This window comes from Sorghum bicolor, chromosome 1, assembly GCF_000003195.3.
Source record: "Sorghum bicolor cultivar BTx623 chromosome 1, Sorghum_bicolor_NCBIv3, whole genome shotgun sequence".
NCBI lineage: Eukaryota > Viridiplantae > Streptophyta > Magnoliopsida > Poales > Poaceae > Sorghum > Sorghum bicolor.
In genome coordinates this window covers 21,454,566-21,470,310 of record NC_012870.2, presented here as the reverse complement: position 1 = coordinate 21,470,310, position 15,745 = coordinate 21,454,566, and the positions used below count along the sequence as shown (strand labels likewise).

Here is a 15,745-nt window from a genome sequence, read left to right as displayed (position 1 = left end):
ATCACTAAATACACCATAGAACATCACATGTAAACTACAAGAATATCACATGTATATCGCGCAAACATCTTAAAATACATCATATAATATTACATATATAACACTGAATATAAAAAAATATAACAGAACATCGCATGTCTAATACGTGAACATAAAATATAAAAGTAAAATAGAAAATAGAAAAATAAAAGAATAATAATAAAAGAAAAGTACAAAAATAAAAAATAACATAAAAAGAAAAAAGAAAAAAAATAAAGGAATATAGAGCTCAGACTATGTCGCATTGCCAGCAGGATCTTGTTGGGTCATCTCCCACGTGACAAATCAAATCGCGCGTTGTGGGTGTGGCCTAACCTAACAGCTTCTAGACCATATAGAATTGAACTGGAAATTGCAATCCATGCATGCCACTGAGATTTCTGTGTGCCTACTGCACAGCCATATCTTTTTTTTTTTTGAACCTTACTGCATAGCCATATCGATGAGACGATGAGCTTGATAAGATGGCCGCACTTGAAAAAGATCGTCATGGTCATGGGCTGAGTGCTGCTCTTCCTAACACATAAAGGCTGTGTGACTTGTGTCACTCTGTGGAACCTCTAGTATGGAAATATGGAATATAATGTGGAAGCTGAAAACTGGCAAACATTTACAATCAGCCGTTGCTTACTCTTTCGCCAGAGGCCTTTGTGTCCCAGCTGCTTTCTGTAGCATCAGCAATTCAGCATGCATGGTAAATGCGTTGAGTGTGTCAGTGTGTGTTGGGGACAGTTGGGATGATATAAGACTATCTCCAACAATCGTCACCCAAAATACAAGACCCATTTGTCCTTTGCATAGTGCTACAGGTAAAAGGTTCCATACCTATTTTTAGTCTTCTCCAACAACAAGATCTAAAAGACAACACTCTCTGCAAATGGGTCTCGAGGAGAGAGGATACCCAAATTTGGGTTATGCCTCTCTTGATACCTAAAATGGGTCTTCTATATGAGTACTCTGTTGGAGGCTATAGGTATTGTGTTGGAGATCTATTTTAGGTTTGAGTTCCAAATAAGCCTGCTGTTCGAGACAGCCTAAGGAACAGCCATAAGCTTCACCGCTTGAAGAATCACACCATAACTGTGCTGGGCTTCTGTCGATAACTGGATGTACGATACAAGTAGAGATTTATCAGCCCACTTCGGCCTGGTAACCCATCCTGATTTCGGGCCATGTAAAGGCCCCTGTTTTAAAAAAGAAAAAAAGTCTACTTTTTCTCTCTCAACTTTTACGAAAGTCCGTTTTTCCTCCTTCAACATCAAAACCAAGCAAATCACCTCCCTCAACTTTTAAAACCATGCATTTTACCTCCCTAGAGCGGTTTTGAAGGCGGTTTTGCTAGAGTGAATAGTGGTTTTGCTACAATGATGGTGGTTTTGTCTTTTTCCTTTTTAAATTATTTCGGTTGATTCTTTGAAAAATCATAGTAAATCACAGAGAAATCATAAAATAGAAAATCCTAATTTTTGAACTCCACATAAGTAGATGTACATAATAAACATATAATATGGTATGCTTTAGTACAAAGTTTTTGCTATAAAGGTTTTGTCTTTTTCTTTTTTATTTATTTCAGCTAAATATTTGAAAAATAATAGTAAATTATAGCAAAATCATAAAATATAAAATATAATTTTGTTAGACTCCACATGAGCATATCTACGTAGTAAATATATAATATATAATATATAATATGGCATGTTTTAGTAATTTTTTTTGTTGTAGCTTCAGATCTATGCTTTTGTGTAACTGATTGAATAATTTATAGTTGCCGCTTCTATAATTATTTTGTCAGACTAAAGCATACATATATTATATGTTCATTGTGTATACTCATGTGGAGTCTAAGAAAATTAGATTTTCTATTTTATGATTTTTCTATGATTTACTCATGTGGACTAAACCATACATAAATTAGAAATTCTATGAAAAATTAAGGGAGATGGTTTGCCCGGTTTTGAAGTTGGGGGAGAAAAAACGTACTTTCTTAAGGGAGAAAAAGTAGACTTTTTCCTTTTGAAAACTCGAGGACTACCTGGGCTGGTGTCAAGCATAATAATAAAGGGGAAAATGGCATTTTCCCGAGACAGGCAAATTAGGTAGGAACATTTCGTCATCTCAAGATATGTGACAGTCAGATAAGGAACACTGAAGAGCAGATTAGCAGTATTCGATCAATGAAAAGCCCGTGGTTTTGACTTAGACTCTTGAGCAACGTACCTGTCCTTCCTGTTCCATGTGGAGAGGTCCCTGCTAATAAGGCCTTGTTTAGTTCCCAAAAATTTTCAAGATTCTCCATCACATCGAATCTTTGGTCGCATATATGGAGCATTAAATAAAGACAAAAATAAAAACTAATTACACGGTTTATCTGAAATTTGTGAGATGAATCTTTTGAGCCTAGTTACGCCGTGATTGGACAATGTTTGTCAAATAAAAACGAAAGTGCTACAGTAGCCAAAAAGTCAAAATTTTGCGAACTAAACAAGGCCTAAACATGCCTCTCTTCCTGTCCGGATTACTACTCAGCCATGTGATGTGATTCCTAGAATCCTATAGGGCTGCCGATCCTGTTTTCCTGGCACCTTTGAGTTGACCCGCCGCAATGTGTCCTTTGTGCTAAATTATAAGATGTTTGACTACTTGTTTTATTTAAAAATTTTATATAAATATAGTTAAATTTAAGTTATTTTTAAAGAATTTTTATTAATAAACCAAACCATAACAAAAGAAGTAATATTTTATATAAATTTTTTAGTAAGACAAATAGTCGGACTTAGTGTTTAAAAACATCAAATACCTTAGAATTTGGAATAGATCGAGTACAAACAACTAGTATTAAGTGTTGACTGACCGCCGTGAACCAGGACCATGGGGGCGGATTAGGGCGCAAGAAAGAGCCTTGGTTCACTGGCTCCTGGCGATGCTTTGGTTCACTGGCTGCCTGCCTCACTGGTCAGTGGTCACTGTCACTGCACAAGCTAGCTAGCGTTGCTGCGGCCTGCCTCACATCTGTCTGAATAAACAATATCCACGTTGATGATGCACAGTCCAAGTGACCTTCGCTCAGAGCCTGTTTTTTTTTCTTTAATAAAAAAAGGAAAAAGTATTCTTGGGTGAGTCAGAGTGACTTGTCCAGTCTATAGACTATGAACGCGAAGATCGGTTGGAATTGGAAGGAAAATGATGTCATCGTCGAAGTTCATGGATGGTAATTGAAGCCGTGGTTGCCAAGGCGTGGTTGGAGGCGCTACCACCCAAAGGCATGGCTCCTTTGTGTTTGAAATTGGCTCGGAAAGGGCTGATGGGGATAAGAGGGATGAGGAGAATTTCAACATATGCCCAACTAGGGTAATTCGTTTTCCAATGGTTTTAATCACATCGAGTCCAACTCAACGTGCCGCCTTGGCTACTATATTTTTGGTGCTTTTCACGCTGGATGCATTAGTCTTTCATTAGCATTCAGTGCCCAATACATAGAGGTAGGAGTAGATTTGGGCCTTGTTTAGTTCTGAAAAATTTTGTAAATTTTTTCACATTCTCCATCACATCGAATCTTTAGACACATACATGGAGCACTAAATATACACGAAAATAAAAACTAATTACACAGTTCACCTATATTTTGCGAGACAAATCTTTTGAACCTAGTTAGTCTATAATTGGACAATATTTATCAAATACAAACGAAAATGCTACGGTGCTCATTTTGCAAAAAAAATGAAACTAAACAAGGCCTTGAATAATCATAGTCTAATTTGACTTTAGTTGTTTTGGGGTCTATTTGGATTTGAATGTCCACGATCATTTGATGCAATAAAAATCAAAATCCGTTGGGGATTAACCCCAAAAGGTACAATGTTCATTGGATTTATTTGGAGACAGACATTTTAAGTCGGTTTTCGAGTTTACCATGTGAGCCCCGCGTATATATCTAGTGACACCAATCTACACAAATAGCAACATACTCCCTCCGTTCCTTTTTAAGTGTCGTTGAAGCCACAATATCGTGTCCCTAATTATTAGTCGTTGGCTAGCACCACTCAGGCCATACTCCCTCCGTCCTCTTTTAACTGTCGTTGGGAAGATGGCACAGGAATTAAGATGAGGGAGACAATAGTATGAGCAACCCTAGTGACAAGATGTGCTGCAGTTTTGGAATGTACTGTATTGCCATTAATGTAACCTTTTTCACCCCCACTCAGATTTCTTACGATAAACAAATCACAATTCACATCGCTGGGCAGCAAACTCATTTTTTACACCAAACTTAGCATCCACTCAGTGGCAAACACAACTTGCCGCCAATTTTAATACAGACAGAACAAAACAAAACTTAAAAGTGGCGTCATTTCTCTAATAGCAGTGGCGATAAAGCCTGGCCACCCTTTCTTTTCCATTCATTTGAACCGGTGAGCTCTCATCCACTGCTGCTCCTATTCTTCACACAGACGAGGTGGTCGTGAAGGAAGGAAACTTGGTTGAAGTGGGATGAATCTTTCCGCTCACTTTTTACCGATGAGCTGTCCTAATAAGTATCGAGACAATATTTTGTTTTATGTCTTGTTTGATATCTATCTATCTATCTCAATCTACACATGAATTAAAGTAGATATATGGGTATTCAAACAAGACCTAGGATGAATTTATCCCACTTGTCTCTGAATTAAATGAGTTTGATCTGTCATGTCAGAATTCATCCTATTGACCAAGCACACTCTAAATATTCCATCAAAACTGGTCTAAAAAGATCATTAAGGTCTTGTTTGGAAGTCCATATATCCATCTCAATCTATGTGTGGTTAAAATTAAATTCTATACCAAATCACTCTCATACACATGGATTGAATGGACATCCAATCAAGCCCTAAACTAAGTTTTCTAGGCCAGTTTCGGCTCGTCGATGCTCAAGATAAACTAGTAGCAGTACACATGGGTGGATCCATGTAGGAGGTACTGGGTGCGGCCGCACCCAGACCAAAATACAAAATACGCTATAGTATGCATGTTTCTACGACATTCGCACCCCCTGAATCCAAACGTCTGCACCCACAACTCTGCTGAGTCGACCAAGAGAGGTCATAACAACCCACAACTCTCCACACATAGCCCAATATCAGCGAGGCCTCCGTCCGCATGGAATCATCGGCAACTCGGCAGTCACTTCGACTCACATGAAACTGTCGACGCTTCACCTCCCCTTGGTGACAGCGCGAACTCCGATGGATGGTGACCTACTGCCATTGGTCATCGACCGTGGCCGATCGGCCATGGGCATTGTTGTGCGCTGGCCAAGCATGTAGCCTTAGGGTCAAGAGCACCGAGAGCACATCATATTCCGCCCTGTTGCCCTAACTGTGATCTTCTCTATTATGTTCATCCTTCAAAAGTCAAAGTAAGCAACTTCTAAGGTTCTCTATTCTTCCAATTTTGGTCAGTATGAGCATCCTAATTGTCTTCAATTTTGTGGTTATTTCTTTACTAGTTTGTCTAGATTCTAGGATTAGACTTTTTTTTTTCTTTCTCTGATGTTTGATAATTAATATTTATAAAAAAGATGAAGCAAATAAATTGGTTTCGGTTGCTTGTTTGCTCAGCCCACTTTCCATCCAGGAGATCCATTTCATGATTTTAATATGGAAAAACTGATGGAGTTAGAAAATGATGTAGATTAATATATAAAAAGTAATGCATATATTAGTTTGGGTGAGGCACCAAAATTGGTACAAGCACCATCCCTAAAAGACCAGGAAGAAAAACTACAAGCATGACCGCAACTTCATAGCTCCTTTATATATTATGAGGCATTTATTCTAATGTATCAGATCACCATGCAAAAGAAAAAAGGTTTTTTTAGCAAACTCCTATTATGGTCTAAAAAAACGTGTGATCGGTGGCAAGTGGCAACACACCACGCCATGAAAAAATAAACACGTGATCGATGGCTAGGTACATTATGTATGGTCGCACCTCCTCCAAATTTCTCTAGATCCGCCACTGGCAGTACATCAGCAGCAAACCAAACAAAACACCGTCAATAAGACAATAACCCATTATCCATCCCCCAAAGAGTCTAATTGAAATCATCTAGGAGTATCTACTAGTGTAGTAGGTACTGCCTCTAGATCAAGGTCTTGTTTAGATGCGAAAGGATTTTGGATTTCGCTACTGTAGCACTTTCGTTTATTTATAGCAAATATTGTTCAATCATAGACTAACTAGGATCAAAAGATTCGTCTCGCGATTTACAGTTAAACTGTGTAATTAGTTTTTATTTTCGTCTATATTTAATGCTTCATGCATGTGCCGAAAGATTTGATGTGACAGAAAATCTTGAAAACATTTTGGTTTTTGGGTGAACTAAACAAGGCCCAAGTATTGGCAGCAGCCCAGAGTGGACCAGTCTGGCTCTATTAGTTGGATGATGATTTTGCGGCCGCAGTACTCCAAGTCAAATTAGCACACGGTCAAGACCACATCAGCAATTCAGCATCACGCATACTAGATGTGTGTGTGTCGGACTGTCGGTTGGACGGCTAGTGGACACACACACCGCTGCGGCTGCGCGCTCCCCGCGCCGAGCACCGCACGCCCTGCCGCCATTCGGCCGTCGCCACGCGCGGACGCGACCCGCCTGGACTTGGACGCCTGCGCGTGGGCAATTCGACTACTTGTATCCTGCCGCAGCCATTCACGTCGGCACGCGGAGCCTGGAAAATGGAAAAGTAAAAACAGCAGCTGAACAGTATATACTGCACTAATTCGTCGTGGCCTTGTTTAGTTCCGAAATTTGAAAAAAATTCGGATTTCGGTACGGTAGCACTTTCGTTTGTTTGTGACAAATATTATTCAATTATGGGCTAACTAGAATTAAAAGATTTGTCTCGCGATTTCCAGCTAAACTGTCTAATTAGTTTTTGTTTTCGTCTATATTTAATACTTCATGCATGTGTCATAAGATTTGATGTGACGTAGAATCTTAAAAACTTTTTACTTTTTGGTGTGAACTAAACAAGGCCTTGTTGTCGTTTGCTGGGAACCGACGCGGACGCTGGATCTCCCATCCACGAATAACTACAACTTGGGAGGCATCATACCGCATACAACAAAGCGCGTGACTGCACTGCACGTCCATAGGAACGAGAAGTCGAGAACGACGTAAGATGATGCTTGGGTTAGGTCATTAGGCGTACGTTAAGGGGTACTCCTACGTTAATCGCAAAAAAAGAGGGGTAGTTACGTTTTTCTTTTTAGAAACTTTTTAGAATAGGCCAGCTAATAATAACACTATTGTCCGCCTGTCCGGTTCCTGTGTCCATCGATTTTTGTTTTCTAGTACTTTTCCAACATGACACATGATTGAAGTATATAAGGCCATGTTCCTTTATCTTATTTGTCGAATCTATCCATCATTTAACAGTGTTTTTCTCTCACAACTAATCAACAAATAGTATTTTTATCCATGACTTTTGAACAAGCGAATAGAAAGACACGCTGAAAAAACAGTTTAGGCCTTGTTTAGTTCGCAAAAATTTTAGATTCCCCATCATATCGAATCTTTGGTCGCATGCATGGAGCATTAAGTATAGACAAAAATAAAAACTAATTGCACAGTTTACCTGTAATTTGTGAGATGAATCTTTTGAGCCTAGTTACTCCGTAATTGGACAATATTTGTCAAATAAAAACGAAAATGCTAGCCAAAAACCAAAATTTTTACGAACTAAACAAGGCCAGTTACCATTCTTTTTTGTTCAGGATACTGTAGCACTTTTGTTTTTATTTGGTAATTATTGTCAACCATGAACTAATTAGGCTCAAAATACTCATCTCGTGATTTATAGCAAACTGTACAATTAGTTTTTGTTTTCGTCTATATTTAATGTTCTATGCATATACCGCAAGATTCGATTTGATGGAAAATTTTGAAATTTTTTTAGTTTTTTTTATAGAACAAGGCCTTATTTGTGCTCGTCCTCGCCTCGGCCGGAACAAACTAGTAGTACTACCAAAGTCCCGCAAAGATTTTTATCTCAAGTCAAACAACCATAAGTTTCGTTTCTCAAAAAAAAGAACAACCAAAAGTTTAAATAAAGTTTATATAAAAAGTAATAATATTTATGATATCGAACAAATACAATCGGATTCATGCATATAATACAACATATTTTTATAGTAAATATATTTAGTGTTATACGTGTTGATGGTCTACTCTTTGAAGTTAGTGATTTCATATACTCTTATGTTTATGGTCATTTCGTGACCAATTATCCATTTTTTTGTAATACTATAATCATTTTTCTTGATAAATACCCGAAATAAGGCATTCTTTTGAGTGTTTTTATTAAAAAAGTTGGAACATTTTTCTTTATCGAGAATGAGACCTTGTTTAGTTCTAACCTTTTTTTTGCAAAATAAACACTATAATACTTTCGTTTGTATTTGACAAATATTATCTAATCATAGATTATCTAGACTCAAAAGATTTGTCTTGCAAATTATAGATAAACTGTATAATTAATTATTTTTATCTATATTTAATGTTATATGTATACGTTGTAAGATTCGATATAATGAAAAATCTAAAATAAATTTACAATTTTTTTTAACTAAACAAGGCCTGAGAGAACCGGCATCGCACGCCATACTTGACCAAATGCAGAGTCTTTTACCTGTATGCCATTATAAAAGATGGACCAAACCACCAGGTCACTAAAAAGTTGTTTCGCACCGCTGTGCCCAACTTCATCTTCGACTATACCCGTGTGCCATTCCGTCCATTTTGAAGCCTAACGGCAGTTAAGTGGCCTGTCAATAGACTTCAATGCCCCTGTCCAACTTCATCTTCGGTTATACCCGTGTGCCATTCTAGGAGTAGGTAGTACATCTTTAGCTATACCCGTGTGCCATTATAGAAGTACGTAATACATCTTTAACGTGGACATGCGCGGTTGACATGGCAGATTCGGTAGCTCCAGTGCTGGCTCGAAGTTTCAAACCAAATAGCTCTTCTTCTCAATTTTTTTTTTAAAAAAACACGCAAAATCCATAATCAAAATGTTCTCAGGAGTCCACTTGAAACGAAGCGTAGAAGGCACGTTAGTTGAAACTGTTTTGTTTTTTCTAGTATTGGCGTCGCTTGATTCGCAGGGATCTTCCATCCATTTCAATTGATTATGATTAATAGAAGTTACTAACATGCACAATGGCAGGGCATTAGGATAAGAACAGATCGAAGCCAAGGAGCCAAAGCCAAGTTGCCAGTCACCAGCGTGCAAGCTATAGCAGCAAGCGACATGAACGCCGATGCCGCAGCCACACATCATGGTGGTGCCCTACCCGCGCTCCGGCAACATCAACCCGGCGCTGCAGCTGGCCCTGCTTCTGCGCTACCACAGCATCTTCATCACCTTCGTCGTCACCGAGCACAACCTCCGCCGCGCCTAGGCCGCCGCCACCGAAGGCGCCGTGAGCAGTTGCGACGACGCGTTCCGGATCGAGACCATCCTAGACGGGCTGGTGGACGCTGACCGTGACCAGCAGGACTACGACCTCGACCAACGACGACAGGGCATTCGCGGAGGAGCTGGCCGAGCTGCGGGCCGCCGCGGCGTGCGTTCCCGACGACGTGCTCGTGTGCCTGGTGGGCAACATGGTGACGGAGGAGGCGATGCCCACGTACCAGAGCATGTTCAACCGCACCGACGGCGTCGGCAACGACACGGGCGCCAGCGCCTTCCCCTTGGCGCGCTGGATTCGCGGCTGGACCGCCGAGGAGAACCGCACGCTGTCCAAGATCTGCGTCGTGGTCGCCGGCGACGAGAGGCGGCACGAGGCGGCGTACACCAAGGCGAGCGCCGAGCTGTTCGGCGTGGACCCGGACGACATGGTGCGCGCGCTGGCCTACGTCATGCTCGGGAAGGTCACCATGCCGGGCCTGCTCATGTCGGACACCCTGCCAGCACACACACAGTTACATACCCTTGCACGCCGTCCTCGTCCTCCTCCCTCTGCTGCACGGCAGCGCCAGCGTAGCCAAGCGGGGCGCGGAGACGTGCGGGCAGCTGGGCCTTCCAGAAGTCGAGCGTGGCGAAGGGCGGCGGTGGCGACGACGAGGCCGGTTGCCCAGCGCCGGCGCCAGGCCCAGCCGAGCAGGAGGCCGAAGAGGGCCGCCGCACAGAGGGGCCCCGCGAGGAGCGCCATCTCCCGGGTCGCCCCCCACGCCGTGGGCTGCTCCAGCACCCTCGCCACCGCCGACAGCACCCTCTAGGCTATAGCTTGTAATGCACCGGGTGGGCCTCGAGCTGGACGCGGAGTATGAGGCCGGAGCGTCCAGGAGCGCCGCCACGGGCCGGCAGCCGGTGATGATCGGCGGGCTGCTGCTGCTGCGCGGTCCCAGCCGCCGCGGCGCGTGAGGCAGCAGCTGTGGTGCTGGCGGCAGCGGAGGAGGCGCGAGCGCGGCGTGCGCCGGCGGGCCCAGGTCCCACCGGAACAGGTGCGCCGCCGAGCATCAGCCGCGTCGAGGAGGTCGCGGAGCCACTCAATCCCGCTCGCCCTCGCTCCTCTATCTCCCGTGACTGGAAGGGCAAAAAGGACATTATGCTAACCGGGACCTACGTGTCAGACCCCTTAAACGGAAGAAAACAGACAGAATGAAGACGGAATGGCACACGGGTATAGCCGAAGATAAAGTTGGGCATAGCGGTGCGAAACAACTTTTTAGTGGCTTTCTGGTTTGGTCAATCTTTTATAATGGCATACACTAAAAGTCTCCCAAATGCAAGTGCGGCGCTGCCCCTTTTCCCGTTCACGCCGCTTCCCAGCCGCGTGGCCCGTGGGATTGCATGTGCTCGCAAGTCAACCCACTGCATTGACCGCCAGCCGCGCGCCGCGAGCTCAAAGAGTCAAGACCACCACGTGCTCACCGCCTCACCGCCCCCTCCCGCCCTCCCCGCCCCGCCCGCCTCACCGCACGAACGGGCACGGCCGCCACGCCGCGCTCCCCTCTGCCACCCGGCCAATGCCGACGCCACCACCCGCCCCGTCCCGCCTCCTCCTCGCGGCTCCACTCCTCGCCATCCTTGCCCTCGCCGCCGTCGCTGCCAATGCCAATGCTGCGACGCCGCCGTCGCCGGCCGACGCGCTGCTGGCGTGGAAGTCGAACCTGGGCGATCCGGCGGCGCTGTCCACGTGGACGAACGCCACCCAGGTCTCCATCTGCACCACCTGGCGCGGTGTCGCCTGCGACGCCGCCGGCCGCGTCGTGTCGCTCCGTCTGCGCGGGCTCGGCCTCACGGGCGGCCTGGACGAGCTCGACCCGGCCGCGTTCCCGAGCCTCACCTCGCTCGACCTCAAGGACAACAACCTCGCCGGCGCCATCCCGGCGTCGTTCTCGCAGCTGCCCGCTCTGTCCACGCTCGACCTGGGCAGCAACGGGCTCAACGGCACCATCCCGCCGCAGCTGGGCGACCTCTCGGGCCTCGTCGAGCTCCGCCTGTTCAACAACAACCTCGTCGGCGCGATCCCGCACCAGCTGAGTAAGCTCCCAAAGATCGTCCAGCTCGACCTGGGGTCCAACTACCTGACTAGCGCCCCGTTCTCACCGATGCCCATGGTGGAGTTCCTCTCGCTCTCCCTCAACTACCTCAACGGCAGCTTCCCGGAGTTCGTGCTCAGCAGCGGCAACATCACCTACCTCGACCTGTCGCAGAACGCCTTCTCCGGTCCGATCCCGGACGCGCTGCCGGAGCGGCTGCCGAACCTGCGGTGGCTCAACCTGTCAGCCAACGCGTTCTCCGGCCGGATCCCAGCGTCGCTCGCGAGGCTGACGAGTCTCAGGGACCTGCACCTTGGCGGCAACGGCCTTACTGGCGGCGTCCCAGACTTCCTCGGGTCCATGTCGCAGCTGAGGGTCCTTGAGCTCGGCAGCAACCCGCTCGGCGGGCCGCTCCCGCCGGTTCTTGGCCGGCTCAAGATGCTGCAACGTCTCGACGTGAAGAACGCCAGTCTGGTCTCCACTCTGCCGCCGGAGCTCGGCAGCCTCAGCAACCTCGACTTCCTCGATATCTCGTTTAACCATCTCTCTGGGGGATTGCCGGCGTCGTTCGCCGGGATGCAGAGGATGCGGGAGTTCGGCATATCGTCCAACAACCTCACCGGCGAGATCCCAGGGAAGCTGTTCACGAGCTGGCCGGAGCTCATATCCTTTCAAGCGCAGACGAACTCTTTGACCGGAACCATTCCACACGAGGTCGGCAAGGCGACGAAGCTGCTAATCTTGTATCTCTTCAGCAACAACCTCAGCGGGGTGATCCCGTCGCAGCTCGGCGGGTTGGTGAACCTGGCTGAACTGGATTTGTCGGTGAACTCGCTCAGCGGACCGATACCAAGCTCGTTCGGCAACCTCAAGAAACTCACGCGGCTGGCGCTCTTCTTCAACAAGCTCACCGGCAAGATCCCGCCGGAGATCGGCAACATGACGGAGTTGCAAATCTTGGACGTCAACACCAACAACCTGGAAGGCGAGCTGCCTTCCAGTATCTCGTTGCTGAGGAACCTCCAGTACCTGTCAGTGTTCGACAACAGCATGAGTGGTACCGTCCCACCAGACCTCGGCGCAGGGCTGGCATTGACCGATGTGAGCTTCGCCAACAACAGTTTCTCCGGCGAGCTGCCGCAGAGCCTCTGCGACGGCTTCGCGTTGAATAACTTCACGGCGAACCACAACAGCTTCAGCGGAAAGCTGCCGCCGTGCTTGAAGAACTGCTCCGAGCTGTATCGGGTGCGGCTGGAGGGGAACCATTTCACCGGCGACATCTCGGAGGTGTTCGGGGTCCACCCCAGCATGGACTATCTGGACATCTCCGGGAACAAGCTGACTGGTCGGCTTTCAGATGATTGGGGACAATGCACCAAGATCACACGCCTGAAGATGGATGGCAACAGCATATCAGGCACCATTCCGGCGGCGTTTGGGAACATGACAAGCTTGCAGGACCTCAGCTTGGCTGCGAATAACTTGACAGGAGGCATTCCACCTGAGCTGGGTAATCTCAACTTCTTGTTCAGTCTCAACCTGAGCCATAACTCCTTTTCCGGGCCTATTCCAACAAGTTTAGGCAACAATTCCAAACTGCAGAAAGTTGATTTGTCAGGGAACATGCTTAATGGGACCATACCAGTGGGCATTGACAATCTTGGCTCACTAACCTATCTTGATTTGAGCAAGAACATATTGTCAGGGCAGATACCAGGTGAGCTGGGTAACCTGTTTCAGCTGCAGACCCTGCTTGATTTGAGCAGCAACTCACTGTCTGGTCCTATCCCTTCAAATCTTGTGAAGCTGGCGAACCTACAGAAACTGAATTTGTCACACAATGAGCTCAATGGTTCAATTCCAGCAAGTTTCTCTCGCATGTCGAGCCTGGAGATTGTTGATTTCTCTTACAATCAGCTCACCGGTGAAATACCGTCAGGCAATGCTTTCCAGAACTCTTCGGCTGAGGCTTACATTGGGAACCTAGGGCTCTGCGGCAATGTGCAAGGCATTCCTTCTTGCGACCGCAGCTCCACTTCAGGGCATCACAAGAAAACAGTCATTGCAATAGTTTTCTCAGTAGTTGGGGCAGTGTTGCTGGCAGGCATTGTTGCTTGCCTCATCCTAGCATGCAGAAGGAGACCCATGGAACAGAAAGTGTTGGAGGCAAGCACAAACGATCCTTATGAATCCGTGATCTGGGAGAAGGAAGGGAAATTCACATTCCTTGACATCGTGAATGCCACTGACAGCTTCAATGAACTCTTCTGCATCGGTAAAGGCGGGTTTGGGAGCGTGTACAAGGCTGAGCTCCCCAGTGGGCAGGTCGTGGCCGTGAAGCGCTTCCATGTGGCTGAGACAGGGGACATATCAGAAGTGAGCAGGAAGAGCTTCGAGAACGAGATCAAGGCACTGACAGAGGTCCGTCACCGGAACATCGTCAAGCTCCATGGCTTCTGCACGAGTGGAGACTACATGTACCTGGTGTATGAGTACCTGGAGAGGGGCAGCTTGGGGAAGACATTGTACGGGGAAGAGGGCAAGAGGAAGCTGGACTGGGGCATGAGGGTGAAGGTGGTCCAGGGGGTTGCTCATGCCCTGGCCTACCTCCACCATGACTGTAGCCAGCCCATTGTTCACCGTGACATAACTGTGAACAACATCCTGCTTGAGTCAGAATTTGAGCCGCGGCTGTCTGATTTTGGCACGGCGAAGCTGCTTGGCTCTGCTTCTACAAACTGGACTTCAGTAGCAGGATCATATGGCTACATGGCTCCAGGTAATTTTGCATCTGGTTACTGTTCATGGAGCATATAATTTTACTTGAGTACATAACACATGATCTGAACTATTAAGTACACCAGTAACAACTAAGATCCCTCTTAGGCTCCTAGTGCTGAAAAGAAATACAATGTTACGAAAAGCAACAATTTTTCAGATATTTTCATTAACACTGATGCACTTTTCTTGATAATGTATCACGATGCAGCATACTAACTTGTGTCATGTCTGGTTTTACTCTTGCAGAATTGGCATACACGATGAACGTCACAGAGAAATGCGATGTTTATAGCTTTGGAGTGGTTGCTCTGGAGGTGATGATGGGGAAGCATCCTGGTGACCTCCTAACCTCCCTGCCGGCTATCTCCTCTTCCACAGAGGAAGATTTATTACTCCAGGACGTACTAGACCAGCGGTTGGAACCTCCAACAGGTGACCTTGCAGAAGAAATTGTGTTTGTGGTGAGAATCGCGCTCGCTTGCACACGGGCAAATCCTGAATCGCGGCCTTCTATGAGATCAGTTGCTCAAGAGATCTCAGCGCATACTCAGGCTTATCTTTCTGAACCGTTCAGGCAGATCACAGTAAGCAAGCTAACAGACTACCAGAAGTGATGTTTGCCTGTGCAAAGGTTTGAAGCTCAACAAGTGAAATTTGTAGTTAATGTATTTTTTTGGATGCAGTTTGAGAGGACTAATTTTTTCTCAGACTGCATAGTGATAGACCACAAAACTATTCTGGAGATCCTTAGAAGTCTATATGTACACAAAGTTAGCTGTACTCAATTCGCTACTATGCTGATGTTCGCCCCCCCCCGGCCCGCCTGCCAAGCGGGCTATAAACATGCAACTGTACCGTAGATAGTGGAAAACCACAAGTCGTAACTTGTAAGAGGTGTTCTTCAGCCACTTTGCTTATTACTCCCTACGGTCCATTTTATCTGGCGCACACGTATATCAAAATTCAAACTTTTAAAACTTTGACCATTAATTAGACTAATAATTATTAACTATTATAACACAAATTTTATATAATTAAATTTGTAAAGAATTATACTATCCAATGATTATAAGTTTATAAGCATAAATAATATAATATAAAGTAAATGAATGGTCAAAATGTAATCTAGAAGACCGTGTCATTCTAACCTGCGCCAGATAAAATGGACCGGAGTGAGTATTTCTCAAATATGACAAGAGCTTTCTCTGAGATGATACTGCACATTGTGACCAGATTGTGTTTTTCTACTTAAATGCAAGGCAGAGATCTTGCCATTTTTTTTCCTTCCAAAAAAAAAAAACAGCACAGATGTCTCACTACCTGAACAGTTTCATGTACATGCTGCATCAATATTTCCATGGAAGTCAGGAATCAGGACACATAATTGTAGAA

General features: G+C 45.6%; 2 protein-coding genes across 2 annotated transcripts; both read left to right on the top strand.

Moving 5' to 3' along the window:
- Positions 9,689-10,306, top strand: LOC8067445 (acyl-[acyl-carrier-protein] desaturase 7, chloroplastic). Its single transcript, XM_002467062.1, has one exon. It carries the CDS (start codon positions 9,689-9,691, stop codon positions 10,304-10,306), a length of 618 nt encoding a protein of 205 aa, XP_002467107.1.
- On the top strand, positions 10,987-15,138 carry LOC110433331 (probable leucine-rich repeat receptor-like protein kinase At1g35710). The gene is made up of 2 exons (XM_021455206.1): positions 10,987-14,351; positions 14,600-15,138. Exons 1-2 carry the CDS (start codon positions 11,057-11,059, stop codon positions 14,965-14,967), a joined length of 3,663 nt encoding a protein of 1,220 aa, XP_021310881.1. The 5' UTR covers positions 10,987-11,056; the 3' UTR covers positions 14,968-15,138.